The following is a 25,868-nucleotide window of genomic DNA, read 5'->3' on the forward strand; positions in this document are numbered from 1 at the left end:
CTTACAAGCAGGGTCAGCTCTAGGGATTTTGCCGCCCCAAGCACAGCAGGCAGGCTGCCTCTGGCAGTTTGCCTGTGGAGTATCCGCTGGTCCCGTGGCTTCGGCAGACCTCCTGCCGGAGGTCCACTGAAGCCATGGGACCAGCGGACCCTCTGCAGGCAAGCCACCGGAGGCAGCCTGCCTGCCGCCATTGTGGCGCTAGCAGAGCCGCCTCAAGCACGTGCTCGGCGTGCTGGGGCCTGGAGCCGTCCCTGCTTACAAGAGACTTTCTGCATGAAGCACATTTCAGTTACATTATATTCACTCTCATTAGCATATTTTTCTAAAATCGTATAGAGTACAACGTCATATTTGACATTAGTCCCTTATCAGTCATGTAACAAAATAGCAATTCAGGATTTGGCTGTATGTACTTCTAATTGTAAACAAAAAGAAAGAAACCTTTTCAAAATATAAGCACTTAGTTGCAGTGCTTAGGACATGGGTCAGGGCCTGTGTTTTATATTCTCCCTGAGGAACATCTAGTCTGCTCCAGTCCCACCCAGCTCTGCCTTTCTTAACTGGCCTGCTGTTTCCTGATTTGCCAGTATTTCCTCCTGGCCCTTCTAGGTCTCTGGAGGACTGTCTTGTTGGTCACCCGATTTGAGTGGATTTTCCTTCGCTAGGGAGTGTGTATCTGTCCCTTAGCAAAGGGCAGAGAAGATCTGAGACTCTGTCACATCTATTCCAGAAGGTGAGGCGACATTGACCAGCCACTATTAATATGATATCTCCCACTGGTTCCATAAGGTAGTTAATGGATTAACATCTGTTCTTTCCTCTTGAATTGTGATGCCCTAAATAAACACCATGGAAGAGAAACTGTTTTTCTACAACACCTTTAACATTCAAGGTATCTCAAGGCACTTTATGAAGTCAAGTGGTACTGGTAGTGTAAAGCTTGCAGTCGCTATTCTGCATCCAGCAATAGCCCGCACACAGTCTCCAGCATTAGAACTGGCCTAATCAAATTGGAAATGTTTGACCCTGACACTGAAGTTTTCTTTGAACTCTTTTTTTGAAAACTGCCATAGGAATTTAATGTCCCACCAGAGATGGGTGGAAGGGACCTCAGTTTAATATCTCACCCAATGAATGGTAACTCTAACAGGATAGCCATCCTATTAACCTGTAGTAGGTTCTGAAATCTCTTTGGGGTGGGGACAAGAGAGCTAGCTGCACTGACAACAGGTCCGTGTGTGTTCCTGGAACACTTGACTTCCCCTCTTTGAAGAAGGTATTAGAAATGAAGCCCACAACCAAGTGTTGGACTGAACTATATCTGGTGTCCGTGCTTTGTTTCCCCCAGCCTGCCTGGCTCCTCAGCTGCATGCTGCTTTATCCTGGAACAACCACTGATGGGAGAGGTTGCTTTCAAATTGTTTAATAACAGTGATGGTAACCTTTGACCTTGCTGAATGGCAGTACTTTTGACCTTTCATTTGTTAAATAATACAGCCACTTACTTCCCGATCCTTATCAGTGTTTAGTAATTGGGGTCAGGACAAAGCAAGGCAGAGTACAGTTACCCACCAGGCTTTACTGAACCTGGAAGAATTTCCTTAAGCTATAGATTTCCTTTTCGATAATCTTCAGTCAAGACGGACAGAGACTGGAGACTAGGTGGCTTAGGGGATCAGTAATGGGATAAAGAACCTCTCAGTTCTTGGCATCTGGTTTGAATCCAGCTGTGGATGATGGTGATAGAAAGTTATTACCACGTTAGGGTGGCTGGCTGACCCAGGTGAACTGAGTTGGAGGTGTCCAAATCATAAAAATCACCATAACAATGGGTGTAGCTGGCAGTCTCAGCAGAGAAACCAAAGACTAAGTGGACTATGGAGACTGAACGCTTACTCCTGTAGGTAATCTCTCCTGATCAGAATGAGGTACAATAGTAGGTGATAATGTATACGGAAAACTTGAGCTGCCAGTGTCTGTGATGATCTGAGGTTAAATAGAGGCTGTTTCCAGGGTTAGCAAACTGACCTCTTTCACCAGAATTAACTAAAAATAGAACAGATTCTGTGCTGTGCCTCTCAGAAAACGTATCCCAGACCTAATACTAAGTTTAATAATGCTTGGTAGAGGGACAACTGCAAATAGTTTATTTATATAGAAGGAGGAGACCTACCAAACATAAAAATTATAGGCAGCAATCCCTGGATCACCTTTTTCCCCAGGTGTGAGTGGGAGGGGAAATGTGCAAGGAACCCAGGAAGTTATAGTTGATAAGGAATTTTTATATATAATTAACAAATCTTTAAGTGATTTAGAGCTGTCAAGCTATGGACATTACAGCTGTGGACTCATCATTCAGAACCACAGGATCTGATTACCTTTGCCCTCATCTTTCACTCTTTGCATCTTGCCTTAAAACTACAATGTAAGCACTATGGGGCAAGAACTGTTCCCTATGTCTGTAGAGTGCCCAGTACAAAGGGCACCCAATCCTGACTGCTGTCCTCAAATGTTGCCATAATATACAAGATAAATAACAATAACACCAGTAAAAATGACACCAGAGGGAGTGGGATTCATGGTTGTTTTTGGAAATGGGGAGGTAGCCGTCCTTAGTGGTACCCCAAACAAGATACATACAACAGTTAGCTGTCTTGCAGCTTCACAGACTTACCTGGGGGTTGTACGGCCTCCTGAGCAGGAGATCTCATGTGTAGCCATGCAGGGCAACCTGCTCCAACCATCTTCTCTTAAGAGACTGCTTGTCCCAGATGGCTCAGGGAGTGCTTCACTTTACACACGAACAGCATAGAGGGGTTTGTTTGGCCAGGCTGCCATCTGCAGACTCTCTCACAATCCTTGCTCTCTCCTCTATCACATGGTGGAGCTACAGGAGAAACACAGGGGTGCCTCTTAATCAGGAGCGGCGCGAGGGTTTTTAGTGTCCTAGGCGCAGGGCCGGCTTGCTGGTCCTGCAGCTCCGGTGGACCTCCCGCAGGTTTTCCTGCAGACGGTTCGCTGGTTCGGCGGCTCCGGTGGACCTGCCGCAGGCATGCCTGCGGATGCTCCACCGGAGCCGCAGGACCAGCGGACCGTCCGTAGGCACACCTGCGGGAGGTCCACTAGGGCAGTCTGCTGCCCTCCCAAATCCTGGTGCCCTAGGCGACCGCCTAGGTCGCCTAAATGGAAGCGCCCGCCCTGCTCTTAATGGGTCATTATGCAACTCTTGCTGCCATGATTACAGGTGATTAGGTGCTGTCTGGATTTCTCCTCTCACTGGATCCCCTGATAGTGGTTCACTCCCAGCCTACTAATGGGGGAGGGGGTTGAGGTTGCAGAGGGAATTCCAGTTCTGCCAGTGGAATCAAGGATTCACACCACACAAGACAAGAGGGTGCTAGTATTGCCATTGCTTGGGAGCCCTTGAGATGGCTCAATGTGTATTTGGGTAGCTACTTGGGCTCTCTGAGTGCTCCCCAGCACCCTGCCATCCTTTGGGGGTCGGACTCCTGCCCTTGCTGGGGGACCTGCGAATCCCCAGGCCAGTCATGCTTGTCAGTGCTATTAAGCAGACTGGCCATTTTGTCCCTTGTGCCAGGATGACAACCCTGGTGTGTGTGACAGAGGCCATCTCCAGTGCAATTCACTGTGTGGCAATCCCTGTTCCCACTGCCACACTCCCTCTCCAAGTGGGAAGGCCGGAGCGATGAGGTGTCAGAACTGGGTGGGACAGGCTCTGGGGGGTGCTGCGCCCAGCTGAGGTGAAGCAGGGAAGCCACATTATGTCCTGTATGTGTTTCTTCAGGTCAGCTATTCTGGGAAGAAACTGGGGCTGCAATCGATGGGGTGTTGCCATTGCCCAGGTGTCCTTTAGTCCTATGGGTGTTGCTGTTGCCATGGCGTCATAGGTGTTGTGGTTGCCATGGCATCATGGGTCTTGCTGTTGCCAGGGTGCCACCATCTGCCTCTGCACTGTTTCCATGGGACTGAATTTGATTGCTTTTCAGTTTTTACCAAAAATTGTGAACCCCCCGAAGTAAAGGGTTAACAAGGGCAGTACAGATTTTGCCCGTCCGTGACCTCTGACTCCATCAACACGTGACCTCTGACCTCCTATCCGCAGCAACGACTCGACCCCGCCCCCTCCGCGCGACGCGTCTCCGTGGAGGCGGTTGCCAGGTAATGGGACGCGGCTTCCTGCACAGCCGCAGCCGGTGCCCTCCCCCCGTCGGGACCCCGCCATGGACGCCGAGTCGCTGCCCTACGCGCTGGACCTGGTGGCCGGGGGCGGCGCGGGGCTGAGCTCGGAGAAGCGGGCGGCGCTGCGGGCCTCGCTGCTGTTGCTGCGCCGGGACTATCGCTTCGAGCGGGTCCGGTTCTGGGGCCGCATCCAGGGCATCCGCGGGCCCTATTACATCGCCGAGGGGCTGGGGGGAGACCGCGCCGGGCCCAGGAGCCGCCTCTACAGGTATATGGGGGGAGGGGCAGGAGCTGTCCACACAGGTGTTTGTGTGTGTGCCCGGAGGCAGGCTGCACTCAGGAGCTGTCCGTATGTGGGGAGGGAAGCTGGGCTCAGGAACTATCTGTACAGGTGATGGGGACATGGAAGGCTGGACTCAAGAGCTGTCCATACAGGTGGTGGTGGTGGGAAACTCGGCTCAGGATCTGTCCATACAGGTGTGTGTGGGGGGAGGGCAGACTGTGCAGGAACTATCCATATAGTCCCTGGAGAGGCAGCTTCATTCCAAGATTTGTCCATACAGGACACAGCAACAAGTTGTGGGGCAGAATGGGCTTAAGAGTTACTTCTGCAGCTGAGAGGGACTGCAGGCAGGGAAGAGCTCATTCCTGTCTTTGCCTCTTACTGTGACAAGACTTTATGATGGTGTTTTATGATGCTCATCACCATAACATCTGAGCACTCTACAAACCCTTCATGGATTTCTCTGCACAATTTCCTTATGGGAAGGGGATTTTACGGAGAAGGAACTGAGACACAGAAAAGTGTGGAAGCTTGCCTAAGAGTACATCTACACTGTGATGAAAGACCCATGGCACAGCCGCAGCTGACCTGGGTCAGTAGACTTAGACTCACAGGCTGTGGGTCTTCTGTTGCCATGTAGACATACCCTTAGTTCACACAGGGAAGTATGTGGCAGAGCTTGGAATAGAACCCAGACCTCCAAGTTCTTTAACCACACGACCTTTAAAAAATGTTCTTCCTTTAAAAATGTCTGTGTGATGCTGGCTGTACAATGTACTATTGAACAGCAGCTTCCTTCCTGCCTTTCTGAGCCCCTCCAAGTGGTTCCTCTTTTCGAGCACCATGCGGTGATGCTTTAAGAAGGCAATTAGTTTCCAAAGTGCACACCATTGAGTCTCTCTGCATGTCACCTGTTTCACCAGTGGTTCTTGCAAGGGTCCCAGTGGGTTGTATTACATCTGAAAAGGAGAGTCCTTGTGTTTCAATAAGCTTTGCCCTTTGTTGTGTTTGTCTGGCTGACAGCTTGAACTGTGTGGAGTGGAGTCTTCTGCCACCAGCTACTGAGGAAATGATCACACAGACTGCAGGGCTAAAGGGCTGTTTTCAGGGGGATCCATCTTATGAGTATGATCCCACTGAGAAGAAAGGGGAAGAGAATGAGAGAATATATGAGGAGGAAGATGGGGTAAGTACAACAGGCCATTTTTTAGACCTGTCTTCTAAGCTGTCCCCTAACACAGTTGTTCCCAGCCTGAACTGAACAAACTAGAATTGATACTTTTTCCTGGTAATAAACCTATACTGGTTCCCAGTCTGCTGCCCTTTCCAGCCAGCTGTGAATGCTTTAATCATCAAGGGAGTTCAGGCTGCTCCAGTACAAAGTATTACACATGTGAGGATCCTATCATTCATAACCAATGCATGTTTGAGTAGGCACCACTGAATGGGAGGAGTTGGAGAGAAGCAGGCGGCGCTGACTGGGGCCCCAAAATATTGGCTATTGTTGCCTTAGAAGAAGAGAGAGAGTAGTATTTCAGTCTCAACATGAGTTCAACATAGCTCACATCTCCTTTAAGGAAATCCCTGTTCATATTGAGGTGAACGTGCATTTCCCTGATTTCTGTCTCTGTGGAACAGCAGCAAATTTCATTGACCACTTCAGCTAACCTTGGAGTTATAAATGTATTGGAAACATCCTCACTTCTTCTCCCTATTTATATGAATTAGTTGGATTCATTTCCGATATTTTTATGTAGCTTTATTTAACATTTGCATCTTGTCTTATAGCTGTGCCTGACACTTCATATAGAAACTGAACATGGAATTGCTATTGCATATAATCAAATGGCCAAATTCGGATCTCAGTTATGCCTGGGTTAATCCAGAGAGACGGAATAATAGCTATTGCCCCAATGGGTTTGAAATGTCTACTGTTAACAATGTTCTCTGTTATATTGTTTCACTAAGAATATGTGAGGTATGAGCATTCTCATAATCCCATCAAACTTAAGAGGATGACTGTTTTGTGGTTCTTACAGGCACCCTGAGTTGATTTCCAGTAAAAGGAACAATGAAAACTGTAATTTAATATTTGCCTATTTTTCTTTAAAGCCCATGATCAAGGAGGAAATCCGTCTTGTATCTATAATAGATCAGATAGATAAGGCCGTGGGTATCATCCCACGGGGTGCATTTGTGAAGACCCCGCTCGGCCCTGTCCATGAAAACAGGAATTATGAAGGTAAATCCACATAATCTATATCAGGATTCAGGTGCATGTCTGTGCTTTGAATGCAAAAGCAGTAAGAGAGGTTTACTTTCTCCTTCTAGCTGGTATTCTGGTTCCTGGCTTGTTCCTCTCCCTTGGTTTGGTGAACGGAGAATAGGGAATCCACTGCTGCTGCTTCCATTTTGGCTCATTTTATGGAACTGCTAACAGAATCACTAATACAGAGTGCATAATTCTGAGAGATGAGAGGAGAAGGACTCCAAATCACCAGTGGATTTGATTTGGCTCTGCGTCTCTAAAGTTACTGAGCATAGTTTCCTTTATGCAGGGGTTCCCAAACTTGGTTCACGGTTTGTTCAGGGTAAGCCCTTGGTAGGCTACGAGACGCTTTGTTTACCTGAGCGTCTGTAGGTAGGGCTGCTTGCAGCTCCCAGTGGCCGCGCTTCACTGTTCCTGGCCAATGAGAGCTGTGGGAAGCGGCACGGGCTGGTCCACTGCTTCTCGCAGCTCCCATTGGCCGGGAATGGTGAACCGTGGCCACTGGGAGCTGTGAGCAGCCGTACCTGGGGATGCTCAGGTAAACAAAGTGTCTCATGGTCTGCCAGGGGCTTACCCTGAAAAAGCTGCAAACCAAGTTTGGGAATCCCTGCCTTTATGCTATGGTCCATGGAGTTTCTAGCAGCATTTGGTAGCTGTAGTGCTAGAGGAATTCTCCCTCTGATTGCAGGGCTCACGGAGAGATTTGTTTTGTTCAGCACCCATTGCTAATCTGGGACTTCAATTTACATTGCCTGCAAAATCTCCCCCAACACTGTGAGGTCATCCATTTCCAGCAGGTCTCTGATCTTTCTGTGGAGCCCATGGAACAAAGCTGGAGAGAGGCTGTGGTTCTGCCATGCTCTCTGGACTATGAATAAGCAGAGAGATCTTGATATAATGAGTGTTTGATCAGGTATGGTGCTAATGGTCTCCAACTGTTCATACTACAGGTCTGTCTCTGACTGAGGCAAAAAAGTTAAATTCCTATTTCCACTTCACTGAGCCTGTTAACCTGAAGAACAGAACACTCCTGCAAAAGGCTGACCTCGACCCATCCATTGACTTCCTGGACTCTCTGGAGCATGATATTCCAAAAGGTAAACAGACTTTCTTAAGAGATTAGAGTCAAAGGATGGAAGGAAAGGGAGAGCCTCCTAGTGGCCTTCCAGCTCCAAAGTGGACTAGGCCCAGGAGTTCTGTGGAGCTGGCATGCTCAGAAGGAACACTTTGTCTGTAACAATGGTCTCTTTTGGGCCAAACTGATCTTCAAAGGAGCTCTGTCCAGCACACAGGAATATTGTGCTTGGACCCTTGCTTAAGAAATCTTAAACTTTTACAGTGCCAAGATTCTCCTGATAAATATAAACTGTAGTAGGATTGTCACATCCTTACAATAGGTAACTTCTCCTGACCCCTATGTCAGCACTCTCCTCTGCTAGAGCTCTGCATTCTCTCCTGATTAGGAAGGGGTCTGTAGCAGCTGGTGCCCTGCTGGGGCAGATAACAGCGTTAGTGATAGAGGGTAGTTTATGGGGTTTGAAGTATTTCACACCTCCCATCCCACCCTATATTGCTCTCCTTATCTAAATGGGCTCTCATTAACTTTAAACTCATATCTTTGAGAGGCTGGGTTCAAACTTTCCTTTGATAAACTGCAGTAGAAATGCTGCAGTGTGTAATAATCTGTTACATTGGCAGGATAAAACAAACTGCAAGGAGAAAGAGGGAGTACATGCATGTATATATTACAGCGTAAGTGTAATTCAGATTCCATCAGTCTGGTGGACAATCTTTATTTGTTTTCTTTAATGTCCCCCAGAAGACTCCTTTGGCAGAATCTCTTTCTAAAAAGATGCCAGCAGGTTGGATTTGTGAAAATCTTCTGTCTTTGAAACTCTGGCCAGGATCTAGTTCATAGCTTAGAGGGAAAGTAAGTCTTTATAAGTCCCACATGCTCTGCAGATACATTTCTTGTTGCTATATTAGGTTTGGAAGCTCACCTAGATCTACAAACATGCACTGTAATCCTTATAAAACATTAACTGCTTCCAGTTTCTCACTCTATTTCTGTGTGTGTTTTGCTGGCTTGCTAAATGCTTCTGGTTGGGGCCAAGGATTCCAGTGTGGGATATTAACTTGTCCTGATGTCAAAAGCTCTTGTTGTCCCAAAAGTCTGGATTTTGGCTTGCTATTTTATCTCCCTTCTGGAGTAGCTATCTGTGTAAGCCTTCCTCCATGGCTGGCGAAGGATGTAACTAGTTTCCCAGACTTTGCCCAAATACATAGATCTTTTGCTCAAACTTTCTCTGTCAAAAAGTAACCTTTGAGCAGAGAATGAGGACATTTTAGCTCAAATTCTGAAAGTTTCAGGAAGTTCTGAGTGAGTGTAAACAGGAGGAAACTGTTATTCAACTTTATTGGGAGTGCTGTTATTTGTGCCATGGTCCAGAGGTGTATCCTGAAGAGACTGCAAGGGCTTGTCTACATGGCCCGGCAAAGCACACCAGAGGGGTGAGATCTGTAAAGTGCACTAATGTGCTGCACTCTGACTGCCTTGTGTTGACCCTGCTGGTTCTAAAAGGTACCTAGTTTCCATTAATGTACTCCTGTTTGAAACAGAACTACGTCAACGCACACTAGGTACCTTTCAGAGTGCACCAGCTGTGTCTACATGGGGCAATCAGAGTGAAACACATTAGAGCAGCCTACAAATCAGACCCCTTTAGTGCACTTTGCCAATGCCAGCTAAACAAGCCCGATGTCTCTGCATGCAGGTCTCCATTGAGTTGACAAGCTTATCCTCTCAAATAAAAAGGAACAGTGCATGTAGGGATCTATAGTGTCCATGTGTTGAACCTTCTTATTAAAGATCAGGAATACTGTGGATCACCATCCTGAACAATGCTCGAGGGCTACAATCCCTGCTCTCCCTGTGTCTTTTCCACTAGAGACAGTCATCTCTTCTTCTGATGTTCTAGAGCAGGGGTAGGCAACCTATGGCATGTGTGCCAAAGGTGGCACACAAGCTGATTTTCAGTGGCACTCACACTGCCCGGGTCCTGGCCACTGGTCCAGGGGGCTCTGCATTTTAATTTAATTTTAATGCAGTGTCTTAATTTTAAAATTTATTTTACATACAAGAATAGTTTATTTGTGTATTATAGATTTATAAAAGGAGACCTTCTAAAAACGTTGAAATGTATTACTGGCACGCGGAACCTTAAATTAGAGTGAATAAATGAAGACTTGGCACACCACTTCTGAAAGGTTGCCAACCGTTGCTCTAGAGAGTGTACATCCTAATGTTGAGCTTCAAGACATCTTAAATGGCCTGGCGTTTGCTGCACTGCTATTTTTGCCTATTTTATCTTAGGTTTTTACTTATGTATCTATTTTTCCTACCTAGTTCTCTCATATATCCATTCTTCACTGAGCTATATGGCTTCATGTTTGCAAAGCTTGGCTCCTAGATGCCTCTGAAGAAAGGGGTTAATCTTATCCTAGTGTTGAAGCAGCAATACTGTGCTGTAGTTCAGGCTCTGTCTGGGTTTCTCTTAGAGACCCTTCTCTTCTGGGGTTCATGTTCCAGCTTGTTCTGAATCCCAGGGTACAAGTTTGTAACCTGATGGTGAAACAGTTAGATTTTAAAGTAATGGATTTATATGAACAGATCCCTTTCTACCATAGTATACTACTTTCCTCCCTAGTCCACCATTTGGAGCTCCTTAATGTTAATGTGGGGATTATAATTCAGATTGCCAGTACAGTATTCACACCATTATAGCACACCTCTCTTGCACTGCTGTTGCTGACCCTGTTCAGTGAACACAAGCCTTAAAGTTCAATACCGTCAATGAAGCTGGTACCTTTCACCAGCACTCCAGAGTCTGTCATTCCAGATTGTGAGAACCCAATCTTCGTGACTTGCCTATTGCTTCACTGATATGTGGTGTTGCCACCAGTCCAGGAGAGAACACCCTCTGCAGAGGGAACAAAGAAGCTCACATGCAATTCAGCTTATCATCTCTATCAACAGGAGAATTTGTGAGGGTAGAGATCAAACCAGGAACTGACTGAAGGAGAGAGAGCTTAAATCAGGGGCACTGCTTGAAAATGTATCCAGGGGTCAGGCCTGTAGTTGTTCTGTGAAGGCCAATACAATATAACTGCAAACAGGCCCAAGGCAACGCTGAATAAAATTCTTTACTCATGGTAGAACTGAAACTATAGAGCCAATGCAGGAGGCTGTGCATCCTTAGAGCCTTCCATGCTTCCACTAGAACAGAGGCAGCAAGGGAAGGGCAGTTGGCTGAGAGCCTGAGGGCTAATTTGCATGACATATAGCTGATTGCAGCTGTCTTCATAGGTAATATGCAAGGGAATCCTGAAGAATTTCAGGTCCCACCATGCAACTCCCCTTCTAGTTCTAAAGGATGAGGCCATTTGTTGGTCACATCTCTGTGTTAGACATGAAGGTGGCTGCTTTGTAGAGCTCCGGTAGCTACATTTGACCACAGGCTGCATTTTAGTCAGCCCTGGGCTAGATTTTGGGGGTCAAAGAGGGGAGAGGCAAATAACACCTTTAATTAACTGTAGCTTCCTGAGGTTACTGTAAATGTAAGTTGTTGCTGTCTCTTCTGAGAAGGTGGTTGTTGCAAATTTTAAATGCCTTTAGTGGAGGTGATTCTCAAAGGCAACTCCAGCCCAGGTGCAGCTGTACACTTCCTAACAGAAGAGTTGGCCATTGTAGGGTTTTGGGTGATTCCTGCACAAATCCATCATATGTTGCCTGCATAAATCCAGCCAAATTCCCCCTGCCACTTCTTGGACTATAGAGATGATTCTGATTGGATGAGCCCATCAGGATATGGGAACAAGGCAAACGTTGCTCACGGGGTCAGCAAGGCATGCAGACCAGTCCCAAATAGGAGCTTTGAAAGTTAAAAAGACCAGCTCATGCCCTGGATGAGCATGCAATTTGCAGAGTTTTTTCCCTCTATCCAAAACTTGGAATGAGTGATTATGGAAATGAGGGGACAGACAGCACAGGGCAGAGCCAGGCATAGTGCGGTAGATGCTGTGCAAGTTTCTTCTGCACAGATCTAACAAAGTCCTTTAATCTTGGCTGCATCCCCCCTGCTGTTCCAGTCTTGGGTTCTCCTTCCCCACTCAGCTCTGCCAATGCACCTCAGTCCTGACCCACAGCAACTATGGCCATTCCTATCCTGGACTCCTTCCACACTGCTCAGCCAACCCTCTCAACCTGAAGCATCCCTGCCTTCCCAGGACAGGGCCTCTCTTGAGCAGAGATTGTCAAAGCTGAGAGGTGGGTAGCCCCAAAATGTATTTTTGTTCTGTTAAAAATTGTGATTGGGGCTAAGGTTACCTTCTTTGCCTTGATTTGAAACTAAATCAAACTTCATCCGTGCTCTGCCTACCCTCCACTTTATTGCAAATCATGCCTTTCCCCTCCCAAGATGGAAGAAACCTGTGATAGCTAATTAGTCAGGTTTCCACATTTGGTTCCTCTCTGTTTCTCTGGCAGATGCTCATGCAGCTCTTATACCACTAGTCTATTTCCTAGTGCTTCAGCTTGGCCTTCTTTATTTCACCTGAAGCTATCTGATCAGAATAAGGTACACACTGTGTGGTACTTGGCTTCCTGCTCTGCTTCAGTCAGGTACATTGAAAAGTGGATTAACTGAGTGGGAGCTGTATGAGGAGTACCCCCAGCCTGCATTGACCCTAAAAACTGCAGAAGCTGCTTAAAAACAAAGGAACTAGACCAGGGGATTAAAGTATGAGTTTCCATGTCTAAAAGCAGGCAAGTTAACAAGTGTAATTGGAGCAGTTTTATGTTTTCATTGGATGTTGAGAATTTATGATGGCTTCCAAATGGATTCCATTCATAAAATGTTTGAGAATCGCTGTAGTGGGAAAGAAGCTAGACAGATGGAGGAGACTGGAAAGTTGGAGGCAGAGTGAGGTTTCTGTATGAAGTCTTGGAGGTGGAAGGAAAAGCAGCTAACACCAGATTAATGAAACACACAGTGATAAGAGCAGGGAACCAACTGCAGGCATGCAGCAAGCAGAGTTCTACAAGGGGGTCCCTTGCTGCCCTTATTTTTAGTATAAAGGTGATACCTAAGGAGACTATAGGTCCAAGCATGCTGTAGTATCTAGCTATATGTATATTTCTATAGCTCAGCCAGTGATGCTAATTCTCATGACTGTATTGTGAGTCTCATGAGAAAAGCATCAAATATCAAAGCCCCACCTGTTAGAGGTAAGTGATTATGTGAGAATCTCATCTTGCTTTTTAAAAAATGTAAATTTCTGGCCTTAATGATCATAGAGAAAAGTATGAAAATGTGAACCCTACAGTCTCAAAAAACAGAAGGCAAATAAAAAACCCCAAAATTTTTTATTTTTTAAATCTCACAATATTTAAACAAATCTCTTGAATTTTGGAGGCCTCTTTCATGATTTCTGAGCACGTGATGTTTGATGATACTGATAGCCACCATCATGGCCATCCCTAGGGGGGTGCAGGGCCTGAGACATAGGCGCCAAGTTTCTAATTTTCCAGGGATGCTGTAATTTTTGCTGCCCTATCTCTATATTAAAGAATAAGTTTGTCTGGTCCAGTTTAAGCAGAGAATCTGCTCAATTTTATGCATATTAGGTGTAGCCTCTGAGATTCTGGCAAGATGTCAATGTTGGGCAAAGTTTGGCTATCCTGGTAAGAGCATTTCAGGAACTAGTGTTGAAACAGTTTTTCACATAGCAGGAATCAAAGGAAAAAAGGTTGGAAAGAAAATGATGATAATTCTTAACATATCTATCAACCTTTCAGTTGACCTAATACTGTACAGATATGAACTAATAGTCAAACAAGGAAAGGAAAAATGTGAGCAGATTTCAACTTCATGGGCATGAGTGGGGAATGAAGATTAATGGGGGCTAACTACTGATGGACAGAGACTGTGCACACAAGTGATTGGAGAGAACAGGAAGGGGCATGAGTATCTGATGTGCAAAGAAGGCGTATGACTTCCTGTTTCACTTCCCCATCCCAAGGAGGAATACAGTTATTTTATGGCTCAACCCCAAGGGAGTAAGTTGACACTAAGAATTTGCTACAGATCACTGGATCAACTAGAGCACAGATGTGAAGATAATGGACATCAAAAAAGGCTGTGACAAAAACCAGTGGGGCAAATGAGGGAGTTCAGCTCCATAGCCCTTCGCTGGAGTTCAGCAACAGGAAGTGAAGGACTTGTAGAGATGGTGTAGTCTGGCTTTCCTTGCACAAAATGCAGTCTGCTAAAGATGGAGGAGTGTGGGGAAAAGAAGCAGGGACACTTGACTAGTCTCTTGGTGAGAGTGAGAGGGGACCCAGTTGAGATGCAGTTCCTTTGCAACCTGACCTGAACCCAACATGATCCAACTACAAGTGTTGGGTTTGGGTCAGGTCTTGTCTGAAAACAACCCAAACATCTTGGGCTCAGGTGGTCTCTGATCACCTCCTCCTGTCCATGTGATCAGCATGGCAGAGGCTGTATGCCCTGCTCCGCCCAACTGCTGGCTCTTTGCTGTGCTTTGTGTGTGCACCAATGAGTTGCAGCGCCTCTCACATTGCAGCACACGCAGCGCAGCAAGGAAGCAACTGCCAGCAGGAGCAGGGCACAAAGCTGCCACTGCCAGTTCCTGGGGAAGAGATGGCCAAAGACGGATCATGGACATTGAATGTGGGGTGTGGGAAGCACCCATCGGGCCTAGCCACTGCTATCTCAGCACATGGGGGGATGAACTGAGATAAGACTCCCTATGGTTTAACTGCAGACTATGTATTAGAGAGAGGTTTTTGGGGAGACTCTCTGCTGGCTCTATATAGGCAGGATGGACCAAGATGGGGCTCCTGGGCCTCTTTCTATTTCAAGGTTCACCCTGGGGGATGGGGAGAAGGAGATTACTTAACGGAATCCAGATAAACAGAAACTGTTCCAGCTCCTTTCCAAAGTAAGGCCTTGGCTACATTGGCACTTTACAGCGCTGCAACTTTTGCGCTTAGAGGTGTGAAAAAACACCCCCCCTGAGCGCTGCAAGATACAGCGCTGTAAAGTGTCAGTGTAATCAGGGCGGCAGCGCTGGGAGCGCGGCTCCCAGCGCTGCACACTACACCCGTAAGGGATGTGGTTTACGTGCAGCACTGGGAGAGCTCTCTCCCAGCGCTGCCGCTCTGACTACACTCACACTTCAAAGCGCTGCCGCGGCGGCGCTTTGAAATTTCTAGTGTAGCCAAGCCCTAAGTGTGGGGGAGCTGGTAGCCCCTCGTCCCCAGGCACCACCGCTTCACAAGGAAGTGTTGCTGCCCCATAGTATTCCTGATGCAGCACTGCATATGAAGTGGTTTGTGACCACCACTTGGCCCCACGCTTGTGCGTTAGCCTATCCTTAAACTCTCCTGACAATAGCCTGGTGAAATCAGGGACGTAATTGCCTCTGAACTTGGCTTGCACACACTTTATCTGCACATTGCAAGCCAGTGCTTAATGGGCATTTGCACACGGAGGAACTGCATTCTTGTGTGGGAGATAGATACTTTCTGTGCATTTGCTTCGGCCAGGTTCACAACACCGTTTGGGTAGTGCTTTCATGGCGGCCTGGAAAGCCCCAGGTGCTGGGAGTGACAGAGCCAAGAGACATGAACCTGCTTTATCTCCAGGCATTAACACAGCTAATTAACTCCCTTTCAAAGGCCCCCCTGGTGTGATTAATCCCCTATCAGCCTCCATCTCCAACCATTCAAAGAGTCTCTGTCTGCTGAGGCATTTACGGCCCCCAGCTAGCCTGCAGAGTGCAAGACAGCCTGTTATCGGGGCTCTAAGACAAATGGCTGCCTATTTCCCCAGTGGCCTTGCAAAATCCAGCAAAGTGCTATGCTGTGCTGGCCACCTACTTTCACCCAGCCTCCCCTCTCTGCTAACGTTTCACAGATGTGACCTGAGCCCACCCCTTTCATTGCTTAACAATAAGCAGCACCACCCTAGCCCTGTGAAAGCCGAGTGAGAGCACTTTACTTTTCAGCTTGCCAAGAGCCACACAGGGACAAGGCTTTTCAAGCTGTTTCACTGAAATCCAACCTAAAAGGCCCATAAAGAATGAGGGGGCAGTGCTAGAAAGAAAAGGATGCTTTAAAGCAGGAGTGGCCAAACTATGGCCCAAGTTCTCCAATGTGGCCCATAGCCATCCTCATTTCCAGAATGGAAGGGCGATCTTTGGAGACTGTGTGTCTGACAGCCTGAGGTACTGCAGCCCATGAGGTTACTTGCCAGTTAGAAGGCTATTTTGGTTATGGTGACCAGATAGCAAGTGTAAAAAATCGGGACGGGGGTGGGGGGTGAACAGGTGCCTGTATAAGAAAAAGCCCCCAAAATCGGGACTGTCCCTATAAAATCAGGACATCGGGCACCCTAATTTTGGTAAACAAGGAATAACACAGTGACACTGGTCAGTACAGCTGATGAGTGTGCCCAGAACTTTTGGGAACCTTCAGAGCTGAGAATCAGACTCAAACAGCCAGGGCAGTGGGTTACAGGACTTGACCAAGGCACTAGTTTTGGCTGTATCTGGTTTAACAAAAATCAACCATCCATGGGGTAAACTGCTACACCTAGCATCTTCCAGCAGGGGACAGTATGGCATCAGTATCAGTGCTGAGTACGTTATAAAGAAACCACTGAAAAGTAAAATGAGCAAGTCGAATATTGAAGAGGGCTTCAGACTATTTGTGTAGAAGGTGAGGATAGAGAGACCAGACCGCATGTGATATATTGACATATCAGAGAAGAGATTTATCTGTCCCCCTACAGATTAGACAACTTCCAAGAAGGGCTGTTGGGCTTTTGCACCAGTGTGCAATTGTGCACATGTGAGTGAGCGCATGCATATGTTCAGTTCCTCCATAATTTTCTCCTTCAAAGGCTCTGCATCAGCCCTACCCATCCTTCTTGCCAAGTGGAGAGGTCTCTGGAGTCACTTCTGAACTTGTCAGTGCCTCTCCCAAGGGAGCTGCTCAAGAGTGACACAAGATGTTCCCTCCTCCTGGAGCTGGGCACTGCCAGCTGAGGAGTTCTGGACTGGACTGGAATCCCTCATATGGCAGCGCAGCAGGAGAACTCCAGAGGCAGCTAGTATTACAGTTTTGGACTTGCTGTCCATAGTCTGCTCTGATTTCTGGAATGATGTCTGTTTTCCTTGGGCTTGGTTTCTGTGCATAAAGCAGTGTATTTACTATCTTTGGGTTCCAACTCTACATCACTTCAGGGGGCTTGTTTAGCCAAAGGCCTTGGCTGAGTTTATACTGGAGCAGGGTTGTCCATCAACCTCTGAGCTGTGGTGGAGGCTCTCACCCTCCTGATTGCTACACAGTGATGATGAAGCCAGAGACAGAGTCTTTGCAGCAGCTTTCCAGGGATTGTATTTAAAGTTCTTTCTTCCTCCAAAAAAAAAATAAAATCAATCCCCCTCAGTCTCCATTTTGGTTCCTGGTCTCTTGTTCATTCCACTTTTGCTAATGCCTTTTTTGTTAATCTGACAGGAAATGCAGGAATAGCCTCTTAGATAGAACCATGTGTGCTGGCTTATCGCCACATAAATCAGTAGTGGAATAAACCTTATTCTGGGGAATGATGAGACATTACATGAAGGTGAAGCCGTAGGGCAGTAAGAGAGTTACTGGAAGTTAGAGAAAGCTTAACCAAGACAGCTTTTGCTAGGAACGATCCGCATCTGATGCGGCTTCAGGTGAGGTGTGGCAAACTGTGCCTGCTCCCAGGTTGTCATTGACGTCAGCTGCATTTAAGTTGTCTCCTAGCTATTGTTTTAATGGCTGCTCAGGGTAGCAGAGCTGTATTGCATGCCCTGCAGACTGCTCGTGCACAGTTCAGTTCAATCTTCCCATCCCAGATCTATAGAATTATTGTTCATTAGTTTGATACCCACTGTTGTCCCTTCCCCGCGGTCCCCATTGTAGGTGACTGTTAATGCCACAGACTACGGAAGAATAGATGATTTATCATGCACAAATAATCTGGAAGCAATGGGCCATATCGTCCCCCTCTGTGGCATGATGCAGAAGGGATAGAAGGAACAGAAATCCTGCTTCTTTGGCTGTAGAACTTGTGGAAGAAGAGGAGTCAACATGACACTGGCCTGTCCCTTCACAGCTTGGAAATGCCTCTGTACAACCATCACGTGGGTTGGGGCTTTGAGGGCTTACGGGATATACGGCTGCATGGAGAGTGAAGTTGTTTAGGGACAGTCACTTTGTGACACAATTCCTTGGGCAACTGGCAAACCTACAGGGAAATCCCCACTACAGTTAATGCTGAGCCTGTTAGCATGAAAACTCCCAGATTCTGACCCATGACCTCTTCCTACTAGGAAGGGGAGGGAATAGTTTGGGTGTGTGAGTTGGGGGTGGTGGTGGTAAACTCCTGAGCTCCTGCTAGTCCTGCTCACTAGATGAACTGGGAGCTGTGTGAGTGACTGCCTCTGTGTAACTCTTCCCATCCTACAGGTTATTCCACAGAGCTGTGAATGGGATATGCAGCGAGTGCACTGAGTCTGAATCACAGTTTGTGCTGGTGTGTGCTAGCACAGAAGCCAAGGCACTGTCCTTTACTGTAGGATAATTTCCAACATTTACCCCTAATCCAGCCCCTACTTGTCATAACTACATCCTAAAAGTGGCCAACACTTTTTGATCACGTGAGGTAGAGACTTACAAGGCAGCCATAATCTCCTCTGAGAGTCAGACAAATATTCTCCATTGGTTAAGAAAGAGACGGTGACCGAAAACTCTGAAGGGAAAAAGGATCCTAAGGCTGGAACAAAGCTGCCCATTGCGCCCTTTCATCGAACTGTTAATCTTTCTTTCAAAAACGTCACATTTGTTCGGTAACAAAAGCTTAAAAGAAGCTGAATTGAGCCTGAAAACCAGCAGCAAGATTTAGAGGAAGCGTCTTTCATTCAGAGCAAGGAGGGGCAAGAGACTCCTTTTTCTTGCCTGTAACCAATGGGATCACAGGAATCCACGAAGGTGACGGATTAATGCAGGGGCTCCCCAGGTAGATGCTACGTGACTTCTGGCACGCTCCAAAAACGTTTCCACAGCGACCAGCTGAGGAAGAAATATGGAGTGTGACGGAATCCAACAGAAACCTGCACTTGAGGAGGAGGAGGAGGAGGGTGCTTTGCAACTCAGATTCCTAAACCCCACCATACAGGGCCCATGATGAAGTGACTGGGGTTGTAGTCATCAGAATCACAGCAGCTGGGAAGAGACTGGCATTGTAACCATCCTGCCTTTTTGGCTTTTATTCTGTACTTTATTGCTGTTTCCCAGTGCAAGGCTCCACTCTAGATCCCTGTTCCTGAGCAAAGTCTGCATCCTTGTCTATGGCAGAAATGCAGCTAGTGGGGGAATTTTAGTCCCTTCCTGAAGATCAGATGGTGTTAGACCAGTAGGCCGGGCTGGGTGTGAATCTCACAGGCACCTGAGCAATGTGAATCTGGGAAGCAGGGGCTCCTCCTTGCCATAAGAAAGCAGATACCTTGTTTTTAACGGAAATGCTTTATCTTTTGTAATGAAAAATAGTTCACAATAGGAGAGAAAAATGTAGAGAGGAGGCCGTGAAGTGAAAACTTTCCCCCTAGGACTTTTGGGAGTAATTGTATTTAGGTAACAGGGATGTTGCAGGCATTAGGAACATGCAAGAACTGTTTTTGGCAACATTCTACTCTTTGTAGGCTCTACTTTTCTGGCTCTAGTGAGTTTTTTAATAACATTGAACCTCTGGCCAGGCTGTGTTTTAGTTTAGTTTTTATTAAGAAATGTAAACAGGGAGTTTTAAATGTTTGACTGTGGCTGAGCATGTGGGACGCAGGTGGCATGTTGGGCAAGTGGGAGAGATTCAGCTTGCAGCTGGTGAGTGGCATGATGGGGCTGAGCCCCACAGGGAGTAGTAAGGATTTGCTCTATAGCTAGTGTGCCACGTGCGAATGCTGGTGCGCACAGAATTCCACCAAGAGCTAGAGCGGGGAGCCCGTTCCTTTCCTTATGGCCCACTTCTTTGCAGTTAGCGACAGTGAATTAGAAGTGTGAAACTCTCCCCAGTGTAGGTTTTTTGTAGAAGTGGAAGCTAAGGGTGATGTAGGTGTGGGCGAAGCACTATCAGAACTAAATGCTTGTGGCTGTGAAGGATGTGGTGTTGCTTTAGAAAGGGAACCTGGCCATCCTGTCACGTGTATGGATAGTAACATTTGTGCTGCTGACCATTTGCTCAGTTTTTCTCCCAGTTGTGGCAGAATTGCAGTGGCGTAAGATCTTCTTATGTGTGATGTTAGTGGTGAATGCAGCTATGCTGTTGCGTCTCTAGCCACAGGACCTTTCCTCCTTTTAAGAGGAGTTGGTGCTGTCACTTCTATTAGCCTGTGGGGACCTTTTAGGACACAAAGCCTCTGTATCAGAATTGCGTCTTATAAAGCTGCCTTTTCTCAGCATCACCCCCAAATGAGGAGCAGTGCTATTGGAGGTTAGCTTGAAAGTGGCCCATACACTGGGGGAAGCTCTTCTGCAAACAGCATTGTTTAAAAACCCTCTCCCTCTACAGTTACCTTCGCACACCCCGTTGCTCTGTGAACAAGGTTCAGCCCAGAGCTGAGACAGACACGAAGATGAGACAGGGATTTCTATCTGTGATTGGAAAGGAAGAAGCTGAGAGGGAGGTTGACTTTTGAAACGCAGCCCAGGTATCCTGGCAGCTCTTAAAGGGCCGTAAAAGAGGCAGTGGTTTAACACTGGTTGATTGAGCTTCAAAACATTTTATTGTTTGGAAAGATGTAAGGAACTCCTCAACATTCCTGCCTGTGTTTGGAGGGGTGGAGGCTGCAGCCTGCTCCAAAGAGGGAATAGGAAGCTCTAGATCTTCATCCAGTGGATATTTTTCCCATGCTCTTTCCTCCCACACAGCAGCACCCTCCCTTCCCTTCTGGAGCTGCGACAGGCAATAGTTTCAGCACAGACAGCGCTTGGCTTATTTACCTTTGGTGGGTGCAACTTAAAATGTAAATTGTCTTCCCCCCCCCCTTAAAGAACAGAAACTTAAACTGAGCAGCATTATTGTGGGAAGCTTCTGCCACAAGCTCAGTGATTCTCCAGTCCCCTGCTTCTTGGGGAACCACTGCCCAGTTACTGCCGAACTGTGGGGTCAAACCCGGGTGTGTGTGAGATTTAGTTACAGCACAGGCCACATCTGAGGGTATGGCTACACTTAGAGCTGCACAGCGCTGCCGCTGCAGCGCTTTGAAGTGTGAGTGTGGTCGCAGCGCCAGCGCTGGGGGAGAGCTCTCCCAGTGCTGCAAGTACTCCACCTCCCTGTGGGGATTAGCTTACAGTGCTGGGAGCTGTGCTCCCAGCGCTGGGGCACTATTTACACTGATGCTTTGCAGCGCTGTAACTTGCTGCACTTGGGAGGGTGTTTTTTCACACCCCTGAGCGAGAAAGTTGCAGCGCTGTAAAGTGCCAGTGTAGCCAAGCCAGACAGAACTGTGGCTTACAAGCAGCAGTACTTAATGCTAGTAAAAGCCACTTCTTACCTACCAGCTATGAATTCTATTTACATTTCCCCTGCAGTGCAAATGATTTTTGTATTTCCCTAGTACCTTCCATCTGAGAACCTCAAAGCACTTATCAGACTAATGAATTAAACTTCACAATCTTCCCATGAGGTAGGTATTAGCTCTATTTTACAGAGGAAACTGAATGAAGTACTGAGTGGCATAACTCACACAGGCTTGTGCTGTGTCAGTGTCAGGAATAGAACCTAGGAGGCCTACCTGTTTCTTCATCTTATGCCTTACCATAAGACCAGCCTTCCTCCCAGATGTGACGTCAGTGGAGGGCCTGTTCACAGCACTAGGCAAGACCCCAGAATGTTGTGAATGAAGCATTTAATTTTCTTAATACTTGGGAGCTGTTGTAATACCTTCTCTCAAAGGGGAAAGAAAGGGATATTCTTCCTATTCGACTGCTCTCTTATTATGCTCAAATGCTGGTGATTGACTTCCAAAAGAGCAGGCTTAGGGTGATCTATGACACGCTTTTATTTGGAAAACTCCTGCATGAAAAGGTGGGTTTTGCATTGTTGTATCAAGATGGTGAGATCTGAGCTCAGCCTGCGCTCTGGTGAATGAGAGCTCCATAGTTACAAATCCTCCTCAGAGAACACTCCAATCCAGTGCTTTATGAGTTCAAACCTGCTCTCTCTCACCGGAAGCATCCTCTTCTGAGTGCATCTCACACAGTGAACTATGGAAAGTCAGGCTCTAAGATAGCTGAGCCCCAAATCCACTTAAAGCTAAGGACCAAGACGTCAATATGATCTGAAGTTTGATTAGCAGGTAGGGTAGAGCGCAGAGCTCTGTTTTGATGTCCTCCTTAAAAGGGAGACAGCCGCACAATTGACCAGTTTCAGTTTCTGAATGGCCTTTAGCATCAGTCCCAAGTAGAGAGCATTGCAGAAATTCAGTCGGGAGGAGACGGATGCATAATACACTAGTTTGGACTGTATAAGAATGGAATGGCTACAGCTGTCTGGCCATCAGAAGATGAAAGAAAGCATTTCTGGCCACGTCTATTTTGGCATTTAAAATACATAACAATGGTAAGCCTGCTCACCGTTTTGAGCATGGGTGAAGAGATAATCTTAGTAGATGGTGAGGCCATAGTTCCAGCAAATGCATCCTCTTACCACCCAACATCTCTGTCTCATTAGGTTTGACCTCGAGTCATCTACTTTTTGCCCTGAGCTTCATTTCACAGGGACTGAATCATTAGGGGCACGGCCTTGTCTGCATTTGTCAAGATGTAGGCAAAGTTGAGGATCAGCTGCACAGTGTTGATATGGAAGAATACAGCATCTCAATTCCTCCAGTGGCCACACAGACATGAAATGACAAGACTGTAAGACTTTCCAGATGTGAGGGATCTCAGGAAGGAGGAGCAGCTGCCCATCACGGCCCTCAGGGATCTGGCAGAAAGAAGTGAACTGAGCCACCCATTAGGTACAGTCTGGGGCTTTTTGCTTGTTCTGGAAGCAGCTATTACTGATAGACTCTCAGTCTAGCTGAACTATGGGCCAGTGGGAGCCTGACAGTTCCAGCAGCTGTCTTTCTGATTTGGGCCTGATGCCTTATAGCTGTTTCTTGTTTGGATTGGAGAGATTTACCAGTAGCCTTTCTCCCCATGCATTTTACCTCTCTCTAGCCATTACAGATTTGGTGTTGCAACCCGTATTTTCTTCTCCAGGCAGTTCCTGGCCCCTAGCACTGAATCCTAGTTAACACTCCTGCCAGCTCCTCTCTGGTGGCTTGTTCCCAGAATGTCCTGTCAAGTATAAAACAAATAGTGGCTCAGAGCTTCTCACTTCCAGGAGAAACTGCATTTTCACACTGGCTCCTAACCTTGTCACTTCCAGAAGAAACTGCATTTTCACATTGGCTCCTAACGTTCTCAGCAAAGCCAAAGCACAATTAACACTGAAACTAATCTCCACTCTAAAGGTGGAGCCAAGAAAGGCTCAGGAAAATTAACCTTTTCCATAAATCACTCAGAGCTTGGAGGCAGCTCTGAAAAGCGTCCCTGCCTTTCACTTTTCTCTTTTGTCCTCTCCCTCAGGATCTACAACAGGGCAAATCTTCCATCTTGGAGCTGGAGAGCTTTTCTCTGTCTTCATGCAGCATTCTGGGAAGAGACTCTAGCACTTGACCAATTGGGGATTCCTGTTCCCAAGGCTGCTAGAGACTTGGATCCAAGGATTGAGATGAGTAGAGCAAGTTGCTCCAGGGCTTAGTACTCCACTCCAAGTTAGCCTGCTGAGATCAGCTACAGAGCTATCTCAGGTACCATATAATAATAGCAGAATGCCAGTGCTCCTTTAGTTAAGGTTGAGAATTGCTTTCTGTTTAAACGTTGACTTAACTGGATTGCCTTGAAATCTGATGTGCTTCATGGAGACGAGAGGTGGAGTCAGTTATCCAAATTTGGGGTCAGTTGTGTAAGAGGTTCTCAAGAAATAGCTTTTTTTTTTAACTTCCAGTAGGGTATTTTTAAAGTTGACAGATTCTACCAGCTTTTTTGTGTGCAGACATAGGATCAAACCACGTCTGTAATCATGGCCAAAATGGTGTCACTCACTCATCATTTACCGTGACGAGTGCAAGGCACCCACTAAGCCCTTTGCAGGAACACAACTGAAAAAGAGTTTGGCATCTAGATAGGCATGTACCTAACACTTGTAAGCCAAACAGATTACACTTTGAAGACAGACAGCCTGAGACAGTTGCTAGCCCGCCATAGCTCATCAGACCTGTGTGACTCAAGGGGACATCAAACTTGAGCAACACTGAGGCACTGTAAATTCAAATGACACTTGCCAGAAATCTGAGAGAAAAATAGACATTGCTACGATCTGCCTCTGTCAAAGGTTTTTGGGTTTTTTGTTTCTTTTTTTAGTTTGGAGAAATATAATCTGCATACAGCAGAAAACTCAGACGACATTCAAATTATTTTTGAAAAGAAAATAAATGACACAGGCGAATGCTTGTGGGAGGATGGGAGGGGAGGCTGCAGAAACAGAAGGGAAAAATGGGTATGAGTGGGAGGGGAAGGAAGAGGAGTTGAGGTGTTCAGGTCAGGGGGCAGAGGCAGGTAGTGGGAGGGCTGACAGAGGTGCGTAATATGGGTTTAAAGTTGCATAGCTGTGTACCTTACCTCTGTATTTCCTGGTTTTCAGAACTCTACGTTCTGGAAGGATACAAAATACCAGCATGCAATCTTAACTCTGCATTAACAATTTTTATTTTATTTTTTTTTTGGTCAGTGAGTGCACAGACCAAGCAGGCTACAGAGCCCCCGTTAGAATAGCTGCTGCCTCTTAGCAGATATAGCCAATAATAGAATCTGCTGACTCCTAGGCTCAGACCACACACCGGTACCTCTCATCACACCACAGGTGTGGGAAAATGCTGAGTGAAACTAGAGGGGAGTGCCTGGAAATAGAAAGTCAGCCTGGGGTGCTAGGCTGAGTGGTGTGGAAGAGTTCTTTGTTCTTCTGGTATGGCAGATCCTTTGATATCCCCAACACCCATAAGGTAGCAGAGTCCTCACTGTGCTAGCTCAGCCTTGTGTACCATTTAATTCACCTCCCTGTTCTAGCCACCCATTGGGATCGCGCCTTGATCTTAGCACATATCACTGCAGGAAGGGTGTCTCGCATTTGTGCTGACTTTCATCAGCCACGTTGTTGTTACGTAGGATCCTGGAGCATCCAGCTGGAGAGGGGAGGCAGCCTGGTGGTTCTGAGGAGCTTGCTGTGGCCAGGACTGACATTCTACCACGTCCCCATGACTAAACAATATGGCTATATCTACCTTGGTACAGGTGAGAAGAACATAGACCTGCCCTTCATGCTGTGAAGTGCCCACCCAAGCTGAGGATTCAAGGGAAGAGGTGTCACATTTAGATTTTATACTTGGCGATTTGCAGTTGTTTGTTCTAATAAACCAGTGTGAAACCTCTGCACCTGTCAGCAGTTTTCTGTGCCCCAGAAAGAGTCCTGAGGATTTCCCTAATGCCTCACTGTGTGTATTCTTAAATCTAGGCCCCCTGTCTTGAGTGCTCAGGCATCGTGTCCCAGATCTTATTCCTAGGCAGCATGAGTGAAGGTTGATTGTAGCATGTGAACATAAATAGAAAATAAGGCTTCTGTCTTAATATCAGAAGGAAAAGCTGCTGCATTCTAGGTCTTGCCTACATTCTGGGCTCCACAATCCACCTTGTGCTCGGTGTGGGTGTTGGGGAGAGAAAGGGGGTCTGTTTTGCCAAAAGCAGAGGTCCCGCCTGCTCACTGCTGGCAGAAGGGAAAGACCCAACTCTACAAGTCAGTCTGCTGTGTGGAAAATATCAGTTCTAACATTCAGGGTGCCACATGGTGTACCACTGCACTTGTCTCACCCAGTCACTGTTCTCTCACTATCACCTTGATAGCT

At 46.8% G+C, this 25,868-nt stretch overlaps 1 protein-coding gene across 3 annotated transcripts; it reads left to right on the plus strand.

The window, feature by feature from the left end:
* Positions 1-4,172: 4,172 nt before the first annotated feature.
* Positions 4,173-25,853, plus strand: RSPH9 (radial spoke head component 9). Of its 3 annotated transcripts, XM_075064249.1 has the most exons (6): positions 4,173-4,468; positions 5,507-5,669; positions 6,596-6,725; positions 7,703-7,849; positions 24,614-24,695; positions 25,135-25,852. In XM_075064249.1, exons 1-6 carry the CDS (start codon positions 4,242-4,244, stop codon positions 25,229-25,231), a joined length of 846 nt encoding a protein of 281 aa, XP_074920350.1. In that variant the 5' UTR covers positions 4,173-4,241; the 3' UTR covers positions 25,232-25,852. The 3 variants fall into 3 exon arrangements, with proteins under 3 accessions (XP_074920350.1, XP_032626306.1, XP_032626305.1); XM_032770415.2 differs by lacking the exon at positions 24,614-24,695 and having other exon boundaries at positions 4,174-4,468; positions 25,261-25,853; XM_032770414.2 differs by lacking the exon at positions 24,614-24,695 and having other exon boundaries at positions 4,178-4,468; positions 25,135-25,842.
* Positions 25,854-25,868: the final 15 nt, after the last annotated feature.

This window comes from Chelonoidis abingdonii, chromosome 3 (genome assembly GCF_003597395.2).
Source record: "Chelonoidis abingdonii isolate Lonesome George chromosome 3, CheloAbing_2.0, whole genome shotgun sequence".
In the NCBI taxonomy this organism is placed as follows: domain Eukaryota; kingdom Metazoa; phylum Chordata; order Testudines; family Testudinidae; genus Chelonoidis; species Chelonoidis abingdonii.

Bases quoted from the DNA above. Each gene is read 5' to 3' on its own strand.
- RSPH9 (XM_075064249.1), top strand. From the start codon at position 4,242: ATGGACGCCGAGTCGCTGCCCTACGCGCTGGACCTGGTGGCCGGGGGC. The intron at 6,726-7,702 runs GTAAATCCACAT...TTCATACTACAG, and splicing joins TGAAAACAGGAATTATGAAG to GTCTGTCTCTGACTGAGGCA. The intron at 24,696-25,134 runs GTCAGTGAGTGC...GTTGTTACGTAG, and splicing joins TTTATTTTATTTTTTTTTTG to GATCCTGGAGCATCCAGCTG.